The sequence below is a fragment of the Drosophila takahashii genome, chromosome 3R (genome assembly GCF_030179915.1).
Source record: "Drosophila takahashii strain IR98-3 E-12201 chromosome 3R, DtakHiC1v2, whole genome shotgun sequence".
Lineage (NCBI taxonomy): Eukaryota > Metazoa > Arthropoda > Insecta > Diptera > Drosophilidae > Drosophila > Drosophila takahashii.
This window is the reverse complement of record NC_091681.1, coordinates 19,985,569-20,006,928: the sequence shown is the minus strand read 5'-3', so window position 1 is coordinate 20,006,928 and position 21,360 is coordinate 19,985,569. Positions and strand designations below refer to the sequence as shown.

General features: G+C 42.4%; 7 protein-coding genes across 8 annotated transcripts; 2 read left to right on the top strand and 5 right to left on the bottom strand.

The window, feature by feature from the left end:
• Positions 1-88: 88 nt before the first annotated feature.
• On the top strand, positions 89-1,457 carry LOC108064463 (zinc finger protein-like 1 homolog). The gene is made up of 5 exons (XM_017151997.3): positions 89-356; positions 423-534; positions 593-786; positions 838-1,045; positions 1,101-1,457. The coding sequence occupies exons 1-5, from the start codon at positions 255-257 to the stop codon at positions 1,388-1,390; spliced, it is 906 nt and encodes a 301-aa protein (XP_017007486.1). The 5' UTR covers positions 89-254; the 3' UTR covers positions 1,391-1,457.
• A 12-nt stretch (positions 1,458-1,469) lies between these two features.
• LOC108064462 (transmembrane protein 199) lies at positions 1,470-2,501 on the bottom strand. Its single transcript, XM_017151996.2, has 2 exons — positions 1,919-2,501; positions 1,470-1,860 (listed from the first exon to the last, which is right to left on the bottom strand). Exons 1-2 carry the CDS (start codon positions 2,499-2,501, stop codon positions 1,535-1,537), a joined length of 909 nt encoding a protein of 302 aa, XP_017007485.2. The 3' UTR covers positions 1,470-1,534.
• Muted (biogenesis of lysosome-related organelles complex 1 subunit 5) lies at positions 2,488-3,207 on the bottom strand. The gene is made up of 3 exons (XM_017151998.3): positions 3,080-3,207; positions 2,744-3,015; positions 2,488-2,677 (listed from the first exon to the last, which is right to left on the bottom strand). The coding sequence occupies exons 1-3, from the start codon at positions 3,099-3,101 to the stop codon at positions 2,507-2,509; spliced, it is 465 nt and encodes a 154-aa protein (XP_017007487.3). The 5' UTR covers positions 3,102-3,207; the 3' UTR covers positions 2,488-2,506.
• Positions 3,208-3,665: 458 nt separating this feature from the next.
• Positions 3,666-5,259, top strand: JMJD6 (Bifunctional arginine demethylase and lysyl-hydroxylase PSR). The gene has a single exon (XM_017152063.3). It carries the CDS (start codon positions 3,753-3,755, stop codon positions 4,968-4,970), a length of 1,218 nt encoding a protein of 405 aa, XP_017007552.2. The 5' UTR covers positions 3,666-3,752; the 3' UTR covers positions 4,971-5,259.
• Positions 5,260-5,326: 67 nt separating this feature from the next.
• Positions 5,327-9,782, bottom strand: Sar1 (Secretion-associated Ras-related 1). Of its 2 annotated transcripts, none has more exons than XM_017152065.3 (6): positions 9,671-9,782; positions 8,761-8,898; positions 7,984-8,103; positions 7,852-7,917; positions 6,284-6,519; positions 5,327-6,210 (listed from the first exon to the last, which is right to left on the bottom strand). In XM_017152065.3, exons 2-6 carry the CDS (start codon positions 8,801-8,803, stop codon positions 6,094-6,096), a joined length of 582 nt encoding a protein of 193 aa, XP_017007554.1. In that variant the 5' UTR covers positions 8,804-8,898; positions 9,671-9,782; the 3' UTR covers positions 5,327-6,093. The 2 variants fall into 2 exon arrangements, with proteins under 2 accessions (XP_017007554.1, XP_017007555.1); XM_017152066.3 differs by having other exon boundaries at positions 9,622-9,711.
• Positions 9,783-10,234: 452 nt separating this feature from the next.
• On the bottom strand, positions 10,235-14,964 carry LOC108064390 (farnesol dehydrogenase). Its single transcript, XM_017151895.2, has 5 exons — positions 14,757-14,964; positions 14,538-14,703; positions 14,352-14,478; positions 10,596-10,731; positions 10,235-10,475 (listed from the first exon to the last, which is right to left on the bottom strand). The coding sequence occupies exons 1-5, from the start codon at positions 14,895-14,897 to the stop codon at positions 10,299-10,301; spliced, it is 747 nt and encodes a 248-aa protein (XP_017007384.2). The 5' UTR covers positions 14,898-14,964; the 3' UTR covers positions 10,235-10,298.
• A 1,702-nt stretch (positions 14,965-16,666) lies between these two features.
• On the bottom strand, positions 16,667-17,283 carry LOC123003029 (farnesol dehydrogenase-like). The gene is made up of 3 exons (XM_044394151.1): positions 17,076-17,283; positions 16,857-17,022; positions 16,667-16,797 (listed from the first exon to the last, which is right to left on the bottom strand). The coding sequence occupies exons 1-3, from the start codon at positions 17,214-17,216 to the stop codon at positions 16,667-16,669; spliced, it is 438 nt and encodes a 145-aa protein (XP_044250086.1). The 5' UTR covers positions 17,217-17,283.
• Between the last annotated feature and the right edge of the window lie 4,077 nt (positions 17,284-21,360).

Below are 21,360 nucleotides of genomic sequence, written 5' to 3'. Positions count from 1 at the left end.
AAAGCCATATCGTAATTTGTCATTCACCATTACGATATTCGCTGCCCCAACCGTCAGCTGCTGGCCATTCGCCCGGAACGCAGGAACAGATACGTGGCTGTTGAATCTGTGAATGCCAACTCGAAAATTCCGACCAAAAGCTGCGAAAGAAGTAAAATTAAATTAAATTGGGACACTACTATGCGATAGCTCTCCCAAGGCCGCCAAGTGCAATTCCTCCACCGCCTTAGGAACCCCGAATCGAATTCGTAGACATGGGTCTGTGCAAGTGTCCCAAGCGACTGGTGACCAACCAGTTTTGCTTCGAGCACCGCGTCAATGTTTGTGAACATTGCATGGTTCAGTCGCACCCGAAGGTGGGGATATCCTTTATATCAGCTCTAAGGAACCCCAGATTATATATATTCTATATCCCTTTCCAGTGCATTGTGCAGTCGTATCTGCAGTGGCTGCGGGACAGCGACTACATCTCCAACTGCACCCTTTGCGGCACCACACTGGAGCAGGGCGATTGTGTGCGCCTCGTCTGCTACCGTAGGGATCTCTAGTTACCCACCCACCACCAGCTAATCCATGATCCCTTCCCTTCCAGATGTTTTCCACTGGGACTGCCTGAACGCCCGCCAAGCCGCCCTGCCTGCCAACACTGCGCCGCGCGGCCACCAGTGCCCCGCCTGCAGCGTGGAGATCTTTCCCAACTCCAACCTGGTCTCCCCGGTGGCCGAGGCCCTGAAGAACTTCCTGGCGCAGGTCAACTGGGGCAGGAATGGCCTGGGACTGGCCCTGGTAGGCTTTTTAAAGATTTCCACCTAAACCTAATCCCGGATTATCCCTTAGCTCTCCGAGGATCAGAGCAGCAGCCTGAAGGCCATCATCAAGCCCAAGGTGGCCAGCCAGGCGGCCGTCAGCAACCAAATGACCAAAGTGCACCACATCCATTCCGGTGGCGAGCGAGAGCGCACGAAGCCCAATGGCCACGATGCCGCGAGTCCACATTCCGTGCTCCTAATGGACGCATTTAATCCGCCCAGTGCGGGTGACTACGGTATGAGACCAACCGTTATCCTTTAGTTTCTATCTAACTGCTGATCCCTTAACAGCCAGCAGCCGACGACCGTTGCTGCCACGTCAGTCGCCCATTGGAGGGACGGATCGGGACGATAACAAGTACCAGCGCCGCACTCCGGCGGAACTCTTCTCGCGCTGGACACGCCGCTTCTATGCGCCCTCCTCCCGGCCGCCGTGGCGCCGCACCTGGTTCCTGGTGACCGCCGGCATCCTGGCCTTTGTCCTGTTCGTCTACCTGATGGCCTGGCTGGGACGCGGCGGATCCGATGGCCTGGACGAGGGTTGGAACAACCCCAACCCACAGCCGAACCACTATGAGTAGGGTGTGTGCATTCATAATCGAAACGAGCATACGTAGCATATAATCGATATCCAAGTCCCCGATTCCGATCCCGAAAGAATAAACTTTTACAGCTATTTATATAACCTAACATTGCAACGCGAAATAATACAAGGATGTAATTAACTAGTCAGCATGGGCTTTCAGTGTCTGCACTTGGCTTCCCTCGGCGGGCGGCTGGGCGACGACCACCTTGCGCTTAACCGGCGTCGATGGCTGCGGCTTGCGCTTGGGAGCATCCAGGACCTCGTCGTATTCGTGCAGCTTCTTGGCCAGGAAGTACATCTCGGCCAGAGCTATGATGAGCGCTACTATGACGCCCAGCAGAATGCGAAAGCCGAAGGGCAGCGGACCCACCATCAAGTTGACGCCAAAGAAACCGAAAGTAAAGCCAGCGGCCACCGAGAAAATGAACTGGGCCACGGCAATGATTTGCTTGTTGAGGCTCTTGACTGGAAAGTGGGGAAAACGTTTAGTTAGTGACTTAATTAAGTAATTCATCACACTCACTCTGATAGGAAATGGTGTCTTCGGGGTAGTTTTTCAGGCCGGCATCCACGTTCTTGGTCATCTTGAGGTAATCCCGGTTCTGCTGCTCCGCGCGAAGACGTTCGCAGCGGGCTTCCAACTCGGGATTTCGCGGTTTCATCTCGTTTTCGGGCAGAATGAGTTCGCAGGACTCAATTAGCTGATGGAGAAAGACTTGGCAAAGGTCCTGGGAGCGCAGTTCAAGCAGCGTTTTGGATAGCCAGTGCAGGTCACTCAAATACAGGACATTTTTCACCTGTTCCGGTGTTTCTTCCTTATCTTCTGGGGAATCCGTCTTATTATTTACGAACTCATCCGGTGTTTTTGTTATATTTTCAGTTAGCTTTTTCAGCAGAGCTTGGTCGATCTTTGGACGTTTGGTGACCACCTCGTCATCCTTGATTATCTTTGTTCTTAGAGGCAAAGTGAGACCCTTGTGCTTCATTACCTTGGCCACATTTTCGGGCACCTGTTGAAAGTGCTCCTTGTGGGCGTCCAGGAAGTCCAGCAGCTTCTTGGACGGCACCAGGCGCACTCGTGCGTCCACGATCGTTGACTTCAGCATGTCTTCTACTTGGCAATGTTCAGTTTTAGCTGCAGATCCGAGTAGAGTTCGGCGATTTCCTCCTCCTTCTCCTCGAACGAGTTCTCGATGCGTCGATAGCCGTGCTCCAAATTGGTCAGGAACTCCGCCCGACGCTGCTCACGTGCCAGTCGCGCCTCCTGCAACTGGGTGCTGGCCTGAACACCGGGGAAACGGGCAATTAATCAATGACAAACGGACGGTGATTACGGTGACCCACTAACCGTGTGTTCCACTTTCGCCTTCGCTAGGAGAGCGTTGACCCCGTCCAGCAGTTGGTTCACCTGCGTGTCCAGTTGGGTGAGGTTCTGCGTGCCGGATGCAATGCACCGCTCGGAGAGATCGTACTTCAGAGATCCCACTGTCTCGGTGACCTGGAACAGTTTCTCCACTTCGCTGTCGTTGCGACGCACCTCGAAATTCTCGAGGAAACTCTCGATTTCGCCGTTTACAAATACCCGGTGGTCTAGAATGCGAAGCGGCACCTTGTAGAGCTCTGGAAAAAGTGCGAAAAGCGGGTTACCAATGGTTTTCCCTCTGGTTTTCCTGAAAAACTCCACCTTGTCCGACTTGGCTTATCATTATTTTTCTCCGCCTGCAGCTGTCACATGAGAAATCCCAGTGACCAGGGCTGCACTAACAAGTATGCAGTTTTTAACGGGAATTTTTTTGTACTGTTTTTGTAAATCTTACTTATAATAACTAAAAATACAATAAATACATTAATATTATAATAATAAATGCATTACTCCATTTAAAGAATATATTAAAATTTAAATTTACAATTTCAACTTATCAAAAACTATTATTATTATTAAAAACTAGTATAACTAGTAATATACATATTTTAAAAGCGTGACTTTAATTGTTCAATTAATATTTAATTTCGAACTTTAAATTTAAAAACAAAAATATACACAATATAAACTCTGGTCACGCTGATATGGTCAGCCCTGGTACTAAACAAAAGAAATTTTGCATCGCGCTTATTTTACAATCAATTACTTATAAAATGTGTAAAACCGCAAGAGGCCACGCCCACTACCACCCCAAAATGTCGCTTCACCTGGAAAGCCCATAAAAAACCACAGTAAAAGCCCCCATTTTGGCGGCCAGCTGAGTGACCAGGTGTGCCGTGAACAGCATGATCGGGCTCTCGCCACCTGGCCACACTGCACTCACGTTGCTTTTTCAACGTTTCCAGGAGCCGTTGAAAATTGGCCAATTCCAGCAATGAGCGAGGAATTCAAGCTGCCCAAGCGCTCCCGCAAGCGCACCCGCGAGGTGAAGCGCAAGGCCCGTCCGGAGCTGGACGGGGAGAACGCCTGGTCGGCCATGCGGTACTGCGATAAGTTCGAGCCCTTCTGGGACTTCACCGACAACCTGGAGCGGATCGTGGAGTCGGAGGTGTCGGAGGCCGAGTTCATCGAGCGCTTCGAGCGGCCCTACAAGCCGGTGGTCATACGCGGCTGCACCGACGGCTGGCTGGCGCTCGAGAAGTGGACACTGGCCCGCCTGTCCAAGAAGTACCGCAACCAGAAGTTCAAGTGCGGCGAGGACAACGAGGGCTATAGCGTCAAGATGAAGATGAAGTACTATGTGGAGTACATGCAGGGCACGCGCGACGACAGCCCGCTCTACATCTTCGACAGCAGCTTCGGCGAACACCACCGGCGGCGCAAGCTGCTGGACGACTATGTGGTGCCCCGGTACTTCCGCGACGACCTCTTCCAGTACTGCGGCGAGAATCGCCGTCCGCCGTACCGATGGTTCGTCATGGGACCCGCTCGCTCCGGCACCGGTATCCACATCGATCCGCTGGGCACCAGTGCCTGGAACACGCTCATCCGCGGCCACAAGCGCTGGTGCCTGTTCCCCACCCAAACGCCCAAGGAGCTGCTGAAGGTCACGAGCGCCATGGGCGGCAAGCAGCGCGACGAGGCCATCACCTGGTTCAGCACCATCTATCCGCGCACCCAGCTGCCCAGCTGGCCGGAGCAGTACCGCCCCATCGAAGTGCTCCAGGGCGAGGGCGAGACTGTGTTCGTGCCCGGCGGTTGGTGGCACGTGGTGCTCAACCTGGACGACACCATTGCCATCACCCAGAACTTCAGTTCGCAGACGAACTTCCCCTGCGTCTGGCACAAGACTGTTCGCGGGCGACCCAAGTTGTCCCGGAAGTGGCTGCGCGTGCTGCGCGAGCAGCGCCCGGAGCTGGCCCAGATCGCCGATAGTATTAACCTGAACGAGAGCACCGGCTTCGCCTCGGACAGCTCCAGCAACTCCAGCTCCTCCTCCTCGAGCAGTTCCTCGTCGTCGTCGGAGGAGAGCGAGGATGGCGGCGATTCCAACACGGACAGTGGTCAGGAGAGTCTCACGGCCAAGAAGAAAAAGAAGCGCCGCATGGCGGGCGGATCCGGCTCCATGGGCGAGTCCTCCTCGCGCTCCTGATGCAGGGAGCGGGCCAAGCGCAAAGGCTTGCTCATGCGCCTCTTTCAGCGGCAACTTATGCTGCTCCGACGGCTTCCCCGCTGCCGCCGCAGTTAGCATTAGCATCGTTCATCATCATCCGCAGCCCGGCCGTTCCAGAGTTTTGTAATATTTTTCTACTTAGACAAGCAGCTCTTTGATTCCGCGCTCGCCCCCATCGAAAGCCTGCTCCCTGATTTCAATAGATGCTCCAACGTGACTCATTAGCGTAAACCTTAAATGCAAAATAAATAAATTCAATATATTTGTACATCGCCAATGGGTTTTATTTAATTCTTGAACTTCTTCCTACCCAAACCAAAAAAAACATCATCCCATTTTTATTTTACAAAATTACTTTTCTCCGTTTTATTTAGAATTATCTTTGCAAACAAAAATGCGGTTTTTTATAAACTGTTTTCCCTTTCGTATTGTATAAAAAGAAACAAAGTACATCGATGACATGCAACTTAAAAATTTTAGCTAAAATATAGTATACCATTATCGGAAGGGGAAACGGGCGTTGGAAGGTTTTGGGGTTGTATATAATATTTTGCAGCCAAACTAAACTATAAAGGAAATCAATATTGACATTTACAATCATCAATTTTTAAATAAAAGGTAGATAGCTAAATTTTATTTATGGAACAGCGTCGTTGAAAGCACTTGCTCTTAAATAAATCACCTTTAATTTGCTACAATTTGTTATTCATAATTATTATTAAAAGTTTCCCTTGCGCACTCTTTATATCCTTATTATTTTATCCCGATGTTCTAGATAGAAAAGTTGTTTGCACTTTGATGTTGTGTTGTGTTCTCTCCTGCGGTTGTGTGTAACTGGATTAAACAGCGTCGTTTAATTACAGATGTACATTGTTTTGTTTTGTGGTTTTTATTATTATGAAATATTTGTAATTGTTTTGTATAAATTAGAAATTGCGCACGCAGCTTCGTTTTGCTTAAGGTCTGACGGTTTGGGTTGGGCTGGGTTCATTTCCTTTCGGTTCTGTTTCTGTAGTCGAATTGGTTTAAATTTTGTAGCCAAGTTTTCGGTTTCGGTTGAGTGTTATTGAATTATGCTGTTGTGGTGGTTGTTAATTCTGACTTAATCGATATACTGCGCTAACCAACGGAAACCTTCGCCGTAGCCCTGTCGCTTCAGCACGGAACACATGAACAATTCCAATGGGCGGCCAGGCAGCTCGGCGCGTGCCACTTTGCCCTGTGAATCAAACGAAAATGAATTATGTATTATTAGAAAAATGACCATTAGAACGGAAGAGGGGTTTGTTTACCTTGCCGGTTGTTAGCTGATACAGTCCAAACACGTTTCTCAGCTCATCCTCGCTGGCCGCGCCGGGCTTATCGATTTTGTTGCCCAATATGAGCACGGGGCAGTTGGACAGCGCCTCATCCGTGAGCAGCGAATCCAGCTCGTTTTTGCTCTCCTGGAAGCGACCGCGGTCCCAGGCGTCTATTAAGAAAACGATTGCATCCACAGCGGGGAAGTAGTCCTTCCAGACGCGTCGTGCTGTTAAGAGAAAGAAAAAATATTTAATTCACAAACATATATGGATATAGTAGTTTTCCTAAACATATCCTTTCATCCATTTTTACTATATGCTAAGTACTATATTATCTTATCTTTCTACTAGAACTGTGATTTTTTAAATACTTTGTCATAAAAAAATTAAGATAAGATTGCCCTACACTTTTTTAGTGAATTTAAATAACATTTAAATTTATTTAATATTTAACTTAATTGTAGTTTTCCTAAACCTCTCCTTTCTTCCTTTTTTTTTTTTAGAGCATTGTTGACCATTTTTGCTTGTAAGTAATGTGCATTGTGATGTACTAAGTACTGTATTATCTTATCTTTCTGCTAAAACTGTGATTTTTTAAATTCTTTGTCATAAAAAAACTAAAAAAACTTTTTTTTAGGAAATTTAAATAATATTTAAAGTAAGCGTAGGGTACTACTTACTAGTCGATTGTATTCAACTAACAATCTATAATTTACATAACATCACCAGAACACACAAAACGCGAATCATTGTTATCAGGCACTAAGTTGTGATATCTTTTCGTGGTTGAGACCGCGTTTCACGAACCTCTCTCTACGTTACTCTGATCACGGTTACCCAGTTCAGAAACCGAAAACGATCGTCACGATGACGAGCTGCACTTATAATAAAGCTCATTAAATCGACGCTGCTTCTTTATCAAAAACAATTGCCCCTAGAAGCCATTTCATGATGTTTTACCATTTTTCATAATATTCCTATTTATACACATATACTAAGTTCTCGTTTGTGAGAAAACTTGAGTTTGTACCCGCTCATCTAGCGCTTTTTGTTTTTGTTTGTTATCTATATAGATTGTTTGCCTTCATACTTGTATTATTCATAAATATTTCGCCTATAGATGCACTGTGGGTGGCGAGATAATATTATTTGGACCTTTTACTAGGGAATTAAATATTAGATTTTAACAAAACTTATTCAACCTATCTATAATCCTGAGAAATTCATAAGATTCCAATCCAGTTTAAGAGATTATCAATCTATTAATTCAAAACCTGCATGAATGGTTTTAGGACCACTGTAATGGCATTGCTTGATGGGCGTTTGAGTGTGCGACGCTGATTGAACGCAACAAATGCAAAGAGTGTAAGGCCCACTGACTGTATGGGTGACCCGCTGTGCTATATTTCATGCTGATTGTCGTGGATCTGGCTGTTCTAGCGTGTGTCGCCCTGCGATATTTTTGCATACTGATCTATATTTAGTCGTGGGCACGTTCGGAAAACAGCAGATATTTGGATGCACATTCCCCGAAGCTCCGGTGAAGATTAGACACTTACCCTGAGTGTGGCCACCCAAGTCGAATGTAGTGAAGCGCATGTTGCCGATGGACAGCTCCTCGGATGCTGCGTGGGATAATTAACATAAGAGTTATCTATGGAACTTGTACTTGACTCTTAAAGGTTACTCACTTGGATGCAGTGTGGGCACATGCTGCGCCAGCTTATCATCTTTGAGCATATGCAATAGTGTGGTTTTGCCAGCATTATCCAGACCCAGGAACAATAATTTGCCAGACTTTTTCCACAGACCTGGAATGAGAGAAATGTTGAATAGGCGCCTTTAAGTAAATCGTCATCAATTAATATACGCAGCTAAACTAACACCAGTGACGGATCACTTGTGTTTGCGTAGCCACAGACATGCAAACACATATTTCAGGTCGAAATAATAGCTCTGAGAATGCGGGGTAATTATTAGTTTTGCTACCAAATTTCCAAAAGAACTTAGCTGAATAAATAATATATAAATAATAAAGTATATTATACTGACTACTGGAAAAAAAACTATTTCAATTACAATTTATGATGGAAATACAAAATAACAGGGAATTTAACTTATGTGAACTGCCTAAGTACAATTTAAAACCTGAAAGGTAGGTTAATATATCAGTCAATTCCCTTCCTTTGTCAGGAATTATAATACAAAGTATATTACATTAAAAGCTTGTTCCTAATGATAGAAAATCCTGATAAAAACTGATACTAAGTATAATAATATAACCTCTTCTTATACAATTTAACCTTTAGGTTTCTAGATAATCGCTTATGGTAGAGCTATCACTTTGACCTCCGCTGTACATCGAATTTTGGTTTCTTTTGTCTGGCTGCTTTGTTGGCACTCGCTCAAGAAACGCTCCCCCAATGTCAGAGATTCGGATTCGGGGACCTCGTAGAGGCGTTTCTTACCCAGGTATCCCAGCACTCCGGTGAACCAGTCCCAGATGAACATCCTGATGTTTTTTGTGGCTCTCGGTTGCGGGTAAGTGGCTCCAAAAGCAGCGTGTGTGTGTTTTGTGGGGGGAAGAGAGCTGCTGGGCTAGACGGCTATATTATGTAGGGAAATAAGCGAAAGATCGAAGAGATATATAGATAATGGATTAGTGCGCAATTAGACTCAAGTTCAATGTCCAGCAACAACCACAAAAACAACCGCAGCGCAGCGGCAACAACAACAGCAGCTTAGCTTATAGGAAATCAATTCTACGGCGGCTAAACTTCCGGAACCTTGACACACATACACGCACACAGCCGCCGGGGACCTTGCGGACTTCGCTTCCTTTTAGCGGTACATTTTTCGGGCCATTATTCTCAGTTAATTAGGTTAAAACCTGTTCTTTGTCAACTGGGCAACACTTTCTTTCTTTCTCTTCTCCCTCGCCCGCCTCTCTCCGTCTCTCTCTCTCACGCAGTCTGTCTGCCAGTGTGTGTGTGTGTGCGCGTGTGTTCGCCTGTCTGTGTGGAACTACGTGGTAACACGCATATTATACTTTATAATATCATTTCGCCTTTGGAGCACAAGCACATTTCGTAATCACACACTTCGGATCGCAGGTTCACCCCGTTTCAGCCGCGCCCTCGACCTGCAAGGGCGCCCAGACACATCGACATCCGATTGGGGATCGGATTGAGATTCGGATTTTGCACTACGTGGACGCATTTCGGGATTTTCGATCCCGCTGCTGCGGGTGTCTCGCCTCTGATGGCCGCATAGCCGCCTGCAATTGCTGCTGCCGCCGCGCGCCTCTGCCGCGTTTCGCTGCTGGTTACCGTGCAGGTGCTGTGTGTATCAATTGTCAACTTAATTCGCTTTTTCTACCTCACGTTTTTATTGGAGTCAGTTCAGTTTTTTTTAATCATAAGCCCCAGTGTGACCAAAAGGGGTAGAGCTGGAAAAAATCGATGTGTGCTCGATACTATCGAGTGCAGAAATGTCAGACAATCGATGTACGGAGGGGAACTCCGCTAAATTGGTGGAGGTACTTGCTAAGGGAGGGTCTTTTTGGCCGGGTCTGGCAGCGCTAGTTAGCCGTTACTCCGAAGTGGCATCTCCCCTTTTATTTTATTCAAATTATAACTCCATTTACTGTTTTTTCAGTTTTTACGCTTTACGCTTTTTTAAATACAATTTGTAAGAAAAATTTATTATAGTTATTCAAGAGTTATCCCTTCTATATTCATATATATATTTCAAATAAGTATAAGGGTGATACAAATATTTATGGATTGTGTGCTGTTATTAAAACTATACAGGTGGAAAGTTTTCTTAGGCTGCTAAAACAAATTCAACAATTCTCATAACAAGCATTAAAATGTTGTCTTACTTTAAGGATTTATAAAAAACCATGTTGCAATGTATTTTTTAATATTTGAAATAAAAAAATATAAAAACTGTAAATACAACAATGCTTCAGATAACAAAAAGTTTTTAGAATTCAATCGCGCGCTCAATTGACCTTTCGCATCTGCTGCAGGATGATGTCCTCCACCTGGACGCCGTCAGGAGTGTTCAGCGCATACAACACGGCTTTGGCCACATCCTTCGCCTGCAGCTTGGGCAACTCGGCGACCGCCTGCGAGTAAACACTGAGGAAATCCGTGTCCACCATTCCCGGACAGATGCTCTGCGGGAAAAAGGAATGGAAAGAGGGTTACCAATCGCCAGACGCGTCATGTTTGCAACATTTCGCAGAGTAAGAAGATCAGGAGGATGGGGCGCCATGTATGCACTGCATTTAACTTACCGTTAATTTAATATTTAATTTGAGAAAATGTATTTCCTGGCGCACCGTTTGGCAGAGGGCCGTAATTGCATGCTTCGTGGCCGGATAAACGCTGAATAAGGGCACCGGCACTTCCGGAATCCGATGGCCCAACACGCTGTTGTCAAACGTCCATGTGTCCATTTGTCCGGAGGAGCATCGTCCACATTCGGGGGTGAACAAAACAGAAAAAGACAGAGAGGAGGGGTCATGGGTAAATAAAGTCAACACCACGGATTCCGAGCACTTAAAACAGCAACAAAAAACAAGTCGCCCTCGAACACTTACGGAAAATGACGGTCAGCAGCTGACGGGTACTACGGAATTTCCACCGCCCCCGGAAAACCCACTTTGCATGCCTCAAAGAATGTGTGTGATGTCCCCAGTTTTCTGCCCACTGCGTCCTGCATTTCACCTGCCTGCATATGTCGCTGTGCATTTTGTGCAAACATTGCGTAAACTTCTTTTAATTTAACCCCCACACTCGGCAAAAATATAGTATTTTATAATAATAAAGAAAGGAAATTAATAATAATTACATTTAGTTTAAAGTTCAAAATTAAGGAAATATTCATTTTCTAGTTTTAATTAAATAAATATTTTTGTAACTATTTTAGTCATGCTTCTGTATTTATATTATCTTTATTTATTTTTTTTTTGAGTGCAGGTGCAAAATAGGGGGTGGTACTTATAGGCAGGGGCCTAGGGATCCTGGGGCCTTTAATGCAAACAGTTTCCGACGATGCTGCAGATGCTGGCCGGTCGGCGTACCCTTGCAGTTTTTAATTAATTAAGTCTTAATATTATTGCACTGACATTAAGCGAAATGCATATTGACGACCCTCCCCTTCGCCCACCTGCCACGCCCCCTGAAACACACACACACACGCCCCCGCAACGTCACACGCTCATTAGCAACGCCTCAGCAACGTTTCCAGAACGGGATTGTCTTTGCCTCGCAACGCCGCCAAATAAATACATTTTCTCATTAATTAACGTTTGCGAAGTTCGAAGTCGCATTTACCCCGCCTTTTCCCGCATTTCCCGTTTGTCCCGCTTTCCACGCTTTTCCCGCCTGTCCGCAATGCTCAATTGTATTCGATTGCGGACAATACGCTTGTGTCCGCTGCTCATTATGCCGGAAAAATGCGTATGAAAATTCCGGAAAATGCGTATTTACGGTGTGTCTTTAATGCACTTCGATGTTGCACTTTCCGATTGCGTGGCGAAAGGTGGTCAGGATGCGGAGGTAGCTCAAGGGCTGTTAAGAATGCTCTTTTGAGGTATACCTAGAATTCCGCCAATAAATCTCGACTCCATTTAAAAACCCGATATTTCCATTTATGTTTCAATAGCATTGGAATCATCCATTAACACCTAATTAAAAACTAATTTATGAAAGACACAGAAAAAAAAATCAGCATATTGAATTCAAAAAATTCTGTTACATATTTAAATTAAATACAAAAAACTTAATATTCAACAAAGAAAATATTTAATTGCTATATATAATTAAAATATATTCAAATCAATCTGGAAAATATTTGATACAATATTTTCTTTAATTTGTATTCTAAAATATTTCACGTTTATAAAAAAAGAATTTCATATAAAATTTAAAGCTTAAAATTTTACATTTACTATAATTGATAAAAGCAATAAATATTTATATTGAAAATGAAACCTTTGGATTTTTCTTTTAACGTTTTTTAACCAGTGCAACAAAATAAATAATTTTTGAAGTAAAAGCTAATACACAACTTATTAATTTCGGTTAAGAATAAGTGTCAAGAGTCAGGACGAATCATTATAAAACGATCGAATCTTATTTCGGTGCTTCAAAACGGTTTCCCAGACAGAATTCTGGTCGAATAAATTGGCATCTTGGCATAAACTAAAAGGCAATCAATAAATAAGATTGACGTTGGCTTTGTTGAATTTGCCTTAACATTTCCGCCTGCTGACTGATTTTACAGGCATGAAAAAACGCAAGCGCACACATGGACAGGCAGACATTCACGCATGCATGCAGGCCAGGCCCACTTCACCGCCCACAGTGCGTATACGCAATTATTCAATTTTGCCTTTTGCTCATGGGCAAAATGGCAATGGCAATGGCAATAATTGCTATCTGATTGGGTGGGTGGGTGTTTGTGAGTGTGCCTGTGCCTGTGCGTATGCACTCAAGTAAATTTCATTAAAATTAAATCAATGCAATTTGAAATTAAAGCCATAGCGCAAATCAAACATGCGGCTTAATGCGCAACATTTTTGATTTTAAATGCGGTACGCATTGGATTCCATGAAATAATAAAAATCACATCGACGACTGCCAATGGAGGAATGCAGAATGCAAAATGCAAATGCAATACGCATTCGGCTTAATGCAAAATACTTAATTATGTTGAATAATTGAGTTGTTGTTGCTGTTGCTGTTTCCCTTGTTTGGGGCAAACACATTGGCCATGCAAAGCTTTTAATGCACCACCCGCACCGCAGAATCACCATGCGTGCCCCTTCCGCTTCTCCTGCGTTCAGCATTTAAATATCAATAAATGTTTGTGCTGTTGTGCTGTTTGTTTGCCGCATGGCTTTTAATTTAATTTAAATAACGCGCCTCAACCACTGCGAACCCTTCTCCTTTGTGCGAAAGCCTTGCCCATGCAAAATGCATTGAGCTGACCAACTCCGAAAGCGGCTATTGACTGGCCGGCTGCATTGTTTGCACTTTCATTAAGCCCCCTTCGATCGGCCGAACCCCCCGCCCCTCTCTAAGGGGGTGGGCCACAACAACAACACCCCACAGGACATAATTTGGTAAATATTTTGCCACTCAAGGCAGCAGCTTTTGGCCAGTTGTTTGCCCAGCACAAGCAAAACTATAAAGCAAATATGTACGAAAATGATTTACCTCCAACTCCATCACTGTATGCACACCGCCTTTGTGGGCCCCCTGCACTAATTTCGATTTAAGCCCAATTTTCCCATTTCAGCTGGGCAAACATCGAAACTCCCGAAATGATAACAATTACCCCCGACGACCGATTGGGCCGACCAATTGTCTGTTTGCAGTTGTGCTAATTTTGTAGCTCTATCTAATTGTCTCGAGTCAATAGACAATCCTTTCAAGTATAGCTTTCAATTGATGGCTTTCCCCTTGCAGTCGACTTCAAACTTTTTCTACCGCACAGGCTTCATTTACGGAAAATTAAATTGAGCTCTCTAAGTGTTGAGATCGGAAAGGAAGTCAAAATTAACAGGGTTATTGTCAGTAGGCAAGATTTTAAAGCAAATCGACTCAAAATAAAATTGTTTAATGATTTTAAAATTATTTAAATTAAAATATTTATGTAAAATTTAAGTTACTAACCTCTGTTGTATAAATATTTCAAACAAAGTAAAGGAAAAATATTTATATTTAATATATGAATAATATATAATATTAATATTTAAGCTGTTTAAATTAAGTTTTACTAATAAAATTATTTGAGAAATGTTTTCAAAAATAAAAAATGCACTTAACAACAAACAAATATTTAAGCATTTCAAATGCGCCATTAAGTAATTAAATCGATTTTTACCAATGAAATGCTATGAAAATTGATTTCAGAAATGCAAACGGAATGTATGATTACAGCGGATATATTGTTAAATATTTTTCCGCCCCCATACATTCCACCTCAGATGCCCCTTGCTTTGTTGCCTGAGGCAGATCATTTTCCCTGGAAGGACACTCACCTGTTCATGACCACAATGTGACCGCGAACCTTAACCGCAGCCATGTGCTTCAGCGCCTCCCGCAGGCAGCTGGCGGTGGCCACGACATTCGTGTCGAACAGCTCCTTTATGTCCTTGGTTGGCGACTCTGGTGGTTCAGGGAATGTAGGCTCAAAAGTTCATATCTGCTATTCCCTATGAATTTACCGCTCAGGAAGTTGGCCTTAAGGATGCCAGCGTTGCAGACGAGCACATCGATGGCCTGGAATTTCTCTCGAATCCAGTTAAAAGTACTGGTCAACTGCTCCTCATCATTGAGGTCGCATTGCCGGGCAAAGATCTTTCCCTCGCCCGTCACTTGTTCCCCGAGAGCCTGAGGAATAATGACTTAAGGGTTTTTAATTAAAAGAAAACAGTTATAATTACTTCAATGAGTTCCGCTCGACGAGCCAGTCCCACGACCACCATTCCGGCATTGGCCAACTCCACAGCTGTGCTGGCTCCAATGCCCACCGAGGCGCCAGTGACCACAGCCACTTTGTTTCGCCAGTAGAAATTATTTTCCATGATCAAAGATGTGTTAAATCGGCTGAGACAAGATGTGATTTAACAGGAGATAACCAGACGGCTTCGAATGCCAGTGACAACTGATGATGGAGGCTGAGTGCGATCTACAGTTGCTCCACATGTCGCAGCTGCAAATGCAGCACAGTGGGCCCAAACTGTATATGAACTCGACGAAAATTATATACCTATTTCACATAATTAATTGCATGACTAAATATTAAAGTTCAATTTAATGAAATATTTTAGCAATGTTATGCATATTAATATACAAAAAATATTTAAAGTTTAAAGGCTAAAATGCATTCACAATAATTAATTATATTTTATTTGTTTTTTTAATTATGGCTTTAAAAACAAAAAAATTAAATTTCTGCCACTATATCTTAATACATTAGTTAGTGCGAATAAGCTTTAGATTTCAATAAAGGACTTTCAAATGCAATCAAAATTTTGAAGTTTTAAAGCTTAAACTTCCATTGTAACATAAACAGAAAATCTAAGGGTTTTCGTTTATTTTCATACTATATTTTTATCACCGGCGTCTTTTCCCATTTAGCTTTAGGATCATGGGGCAAGCGTGGCTCCGGGAGAAATCGGATTTAATTGATTGCAATTTACTGGCCGCATTGTGCGGTTGTAGCTTGTAGTTTGCATTTGTCTAGTTGCACTTTGTGCCCGTTCTTGTCCCTTTTCCCTTTTCCTTTTTCCTATTCATGGAGCATTGCACTCGTTTGCATTTCACTTGTAGTTTAAGCTATCTTCTTTTTTTAACATTTTCTTTTGTCTGCTTGCGTTTTTCCTGCTCGGTTTTTGCGGATATTTGATACCGAATGAAAAATCTCATTTCGCTCTGCGGCTTTGGTTTGTTGTCACTAATCTCTCGGGCTGACACTTGAGGATTATTTTCATATTTCTATTCACAAAAAGCAGGGCAGTCCACGTGGGGTGGGTGGAAAATGGCCTGGCAACAGTGAAAAACCTATTTTTCCAGCACTCGAAGCTTTTTATACTCTTGAGATTTATTTGTATCGTGATTTATTTATGAAGAGTGGGATTTCCTCTTTGAGGTGTGATTATTAATTTAAGAATTCATGAACACCTGATTTACTAGTATTTATTTGAAGTAATTAGTTTCAAAGATGAGTGTTTTTTTCAGCAGATAAGCTAAGTGAATTTTTTAATGCTTTAACTGCATTTAATATTCATATGCAATTCTTATTCGGCTACCGGTTATCAAATATTAGCAACCTTTCCACTCAGCCATCAATCCCCAATTCGGCAAACACAAAAATATGCATTATCGATAATCTGGCATAACGTATTCCATTATATTTTGATATTATTTAAATTAAAATTTTTAAAATTATTTAAATTAAAATATTTATGTAAAATTTAAGTTACTAACCTCTGTTGTATAAATATTTCAAACAAAGTAAAGGAAAAATATTTATATTTAATATATGAATAATATATAATATTAATATTTAAGCTGTTTAAATTAAGTTTTACTAATAAAATTATTTGAGAAATGTTTTCAAAAATAAAAAATGCACTTAACAACAAACAAATATTTAAGCATTTCAAATGCGCCATTAAGTAATTAAATCGATTTTTACCAATGAAATGCTATGAAAATTGATTTCAGAAATGCAAACGGAATGTATGATTACAGCGGATATATTGTTAAATATTTTTCCGCCCCCATACATTCCACCTCAGATGCCCCTTGCTTTGTTGCCTGAGGCAGATCATTTTCCCTGGAAGGACACTCACCTGTTCATGACCACAATGTGACCGCGAACCTTAACCGCAGCCATGTGCTTCAGCGCCTCCCGCAGGCAGCTGGCGGTGGCCACGACATTCGTGTCGAACAGCTCCTTTATGTCCTTGGTTGGCGACTCTGGTGGTTCAGGGAATGTAGGCTCAAAAGTTCATATCTGCTATTCCCTATGAATTTACCGCTCAGGAAGTTGGCCTTAAGGATGCCAGCGTTGCAGACGAGCACATCGATGGCCTGGAATTTCTCTCGAATCCAGTTAAAAGTACTGGTCAACTGCTCCTCATCATTGAGGTCGCATTGCCGGGCAAAGATCTTTCCCTCGCCCGTCACTTGTTCCCCGAGAGCCTGAGGAATAATGACTTAAGGGTTTTTAATTAAAAGAAAACAGTTATAATTACTTCAATGAGTTCCGCTCGACGAGCCAGTCCCACGACCACCATTCCGGCATTGGCCAACTCCACAGCTGTGCTGGCTCCAATGCCCACCGAGGCGCCAGTGACCACAGCCACTTTGTTTCGCCAGTAGAAATTATTTTCCATGATCAAAGATGTGTTAAATCGGCTGAGACAAGATGTGATTTAACAGGAGATAACCAGACGGCTTCGAATGCCAGTGACAACTGATGATGGAGGCTGAGTGCGATCTACAGTTGCTCCACATGTCGCAGCTGCAAATGCAGCACAGTGGGCCCAAACTGTATATGAACTCGACGAAAATTATATACCTATTTCACATAATTAATTGCATGACTAAATATTAAAGTTCAATTTAATGAAATATTTTAGCAATGTTATGCATATTAATATACAAAAAATATTTAAAGTTTAAAGGCTAAAATGCATTCACAATAATTAATTATATTTTATTTGTTTTTTTAATTATGGCTTTAAAAACAAAAAAATTAAATTTCTGCCACTATATCTTAATACATTAGTTAGTGCGAATAAGCTTTAGATTTCAATAAAGGACTTTCAAATGCAATCAAAATTTTGAAGTTTTAAAGCTTAAACTTCCATTGTAACATAAACAGAAAATCTAAGGGTTTTCGTTTATTTTCATACTATATTTTTATCACCGGCGTCTTTTCCCATTTAGCTTTAGGATCATGGGGCAAGCGTGGCTCCGGGAGAAATCGGATTTAATTGATTGCAATTTACTGGCCGCATTGTGCGGTTGTAGCTTGTAGTTTGCATTTGTCTAGTTGCACTTTGTGCCCGTTCTTGTCCCTTTTCCCTTTTCCTTTTTCCTATTCATGGAGCATTGCACTCGTTTGCATTTCACTTGTAGTTTAAGCTATCTTCTTTTTTTAACATTTTCTTTTGTCTGCTTGCGTTTTTCCTGCTCGGTTTTTGCGGATATTTGATACCGAATGAAAAATCTCATTTCGCTCTGCGGCTTTGGTTTGTTGTCACTAATCTCTCGGGCTGACACTTGAGGATTATTTTCATATTTCTATTCACAAAAAGCAGGGCAGTCCACGTGGGGTGGGTGGAAAATGGCCTGGCAACAGTGAAAAACCTATTTTTCCAGCACTCGAAGCTTTTTATACTCTTGAGATTTATTTGTATCGTGATTTATTTATGAAGAGTGGGATTTCCTCTTTGAGGTGTGATTATTAATTTAAGAATTCATGAACACCTGATTTACTAGTATTTATTTGAAGTAATTAGTTTCAAAGATGAGTGTTTTTTTCAGCAGATAAGCTAAGTGAATTTTTTAATGCTTTAACTGCATTTAATATTCATATGCAATTCTTATTCGGCTACCGGTTATCAAATATTAGCAACCTTTCCACTCAGCCATCAATCCCCAATTCGGCAAACACAAAAATATGCATTATCGATAATCTGGCATAACGTATTCCATTATATTTTGATAGTTTCATCAGCAGGTCATGAATATTCGCCCAGGCATTTGTGTTCGCTTTCCAGTTGAACGGGCTGCTCCGGGCCTTATCGTATTTTTGTAATTACCAAACAACAGCTTGGTCAAAAGGGGGGTGGGAATAGGGGGCAAATGCCACTTGGCTGGCTTCTTGGCCATGGCTCAGTGAGTCTGCTGGCAAATCAAAAATCAGCTTTATCTCAACCGGTGGAAAGTATTTGCATGTCAGTCTCCAGTTGGAGAGATGCAGCAAAAAATGCACTTAGACTGGATTTTTGGTAGGGACAGGACGTTGCAGAATGCGTTGCAGTTGACAGCCATAAAATGCAGGTGCAGGAGAATGAGTCCTTTGTGGCCCAATGGCTGCAATCGGCCAGAAGTCAGGCAATTGTTTCGATTGGCCGGCCATAAATTGCCTGGCATTTATGTGGTACAGTTGTGCTGGCTGTTAACTAACAGCCGGCCAGGCCATGCAAATCAATTGCAATGCAGCTGGGGAAACAAGCTGGGGGCAAGGCGACAGAATTTATGGGCCATAAACCGAAAGTGGCCAGAACGAGATGCTGCTGCAGTCTTGGCTGTGGGGTCATCAAAGTGGCTGGCACTTTGAGCTGCACACAAAAGTACAATTGTAAATATTTTCCTGGCACTTGGAGTGCCTTCACAGCACTTAGGAAAAGTTACAGACGTTGTCGAATCTCTAAATTCAATGGCAAATATTTTTTATTTCTTTATTTCCCCTACAATTTTGTTAAAACAAAAAGATTTTTATCAGCAAATGATTTATAAGTTCTATGGCTATATTTCTTTTCACAAATCAAATAAAGTATTTTTCTAGGTGTAGACTCTGATAACGCCAATGAAAATTGATAGAAAATTGGCGCACAAACTGTTTTTAGTTTGGCAACAGTTTGCCCGATTTTATTTCCTTTCTTTGGCCGGAACGCTCACCGTCGTTGGGTGTTTAAATGGAGAAGGGAGGGTGTGTGGTTTTTCCGGGTGGGTGTTTCAAATAAATGAAAAGCTCCCGTCGTGGCAGAATTTATTGTTGCATACTTTTCGGCTCAGCGCCCCGTGGCATGCAAAAAACCAACGATGCAGGGGTGTGGAAAAGAATTTTCCCAGCATACATGTGTAGTCTGACCTCCCCGACCTCTGGCCTTGTTTATTTTTCGGTTAAACCCAAATATGCATGTTTCATGGCCTCGGCGGGCTTTCCATCCACTGCATCCGGTCGCTTTCCTTTTTCAATTGCAATAACATTTGCCGGAGCCAAAAACTTAAATTGCATTTACCAGCATTTTTGGCAATTAGCGCTTACGTTTTTATTATACGCATATCACTCATACGCCATGTGGCCCTCTAAATCGAATAAAAAATGCAGGTTCCGCAAATGTAAATGGAAACAATGGCCACGTTGAAATACTCGCGGCGTGTGCAAACAAAACGTCCAATTAAATTAGAACAACTTTTCTTTCAAGCCAAAGCATTTAATTAAATTACCTCATGCTCTCGCACTTCCATCTGTGTAAAAACAAAAAAAAACCTAAAATAAAAGTTGTAAAGTCTGTATATTCAAGGAACTTTTTTGCCTGCTGGGCTAACACTTTTTTAAATAAACAATATTTAAAAGGAATTTAAATTATATTCGAGCCTGTGAAAGATTGTTTAATTTTGGTTGTAGTAAATCGACTGCAAAAGGTGATTAGAGCTCTAGAGTTTGAAAAGCTTTTCACTCAATTAGTAGTTTAATAAATTTATTATTTTAAGGAAAATATTTTTCTTTTGCTGTAAAAGTGTAATTTCAAAGCTATATAAGCTTATCGCGCTGGGATTAAAGATAAATATAAAATATTATTATTTATTTTAAGTTGAATTTATTTTGTGATTTCAAAATCACTAACGGAGTATTAATTTTTCCTTAAACTTAATTTGCATTTCAATTACTAACATCAGTTTCCTTCAAGTTAATGTTTTAAAGTAAAACTGCATTTCTGCTTTATGTATGAAATTCCCTTTCAAAATCTGTACAATTTCCCACCCTAAGTTTAAGTGACTTATATTCAAACTGACGCTGCGTCACACACAATCCTCAAATTATTTGTTATATGACTATTAATCAAAGGCTGACACAATGATTTAATTAAGTGCCACGCCCACATTGACACCTGTACGACATGACACGGAGTTGGGCACTTACAACCCTCGTTGGGGGAAGGGGCAGAGGTGCTAACCAAAAGGCAGTTACAAAAGTTTGTCGGAATTTTAAAGCTCACAGGGCGACGACAGTTGTCAGGGGCGATGACGGCACAGAATCCATTTCAGAGACCCCTAAAAACTATGCCAACAATTTTAATGCGAAATTCCAAAACGGTTGCTCGCTTGCCGTTTTCCCCCAGTCGACAGACGAATTTTGATTAAATTGAAATTTATTTTAATTAAACAAGCATCGCAAATGTCTCATTTACGCTTCAATGACATGGCAAAACAGATGAGCCGAAAATTGGGTGTGAGTGCTAGGACGTGGCCTTAATGTTTTGCATGTTTTGCGGTCTACTGACAATTTGCGTGTGTTTTCCCTTTCTCCCCTCGCTGGTGAATGTTTGACTTTGTCCCCGAAAAATTGTTTCTAACATTTAAGGGTATTTTTTTGTTTTGTGGCTTGAAAGAACAACAACTGCAATTACATATATTAAATGCTCGTCCGCCCAAAAGCGTGCTTACCATTTGTGGGCAAAAGAGTTAAGGGAGTTGGGGGGAAGCAAGGGAAGAGGCCATTAGACGGCACATAAGCCGCGC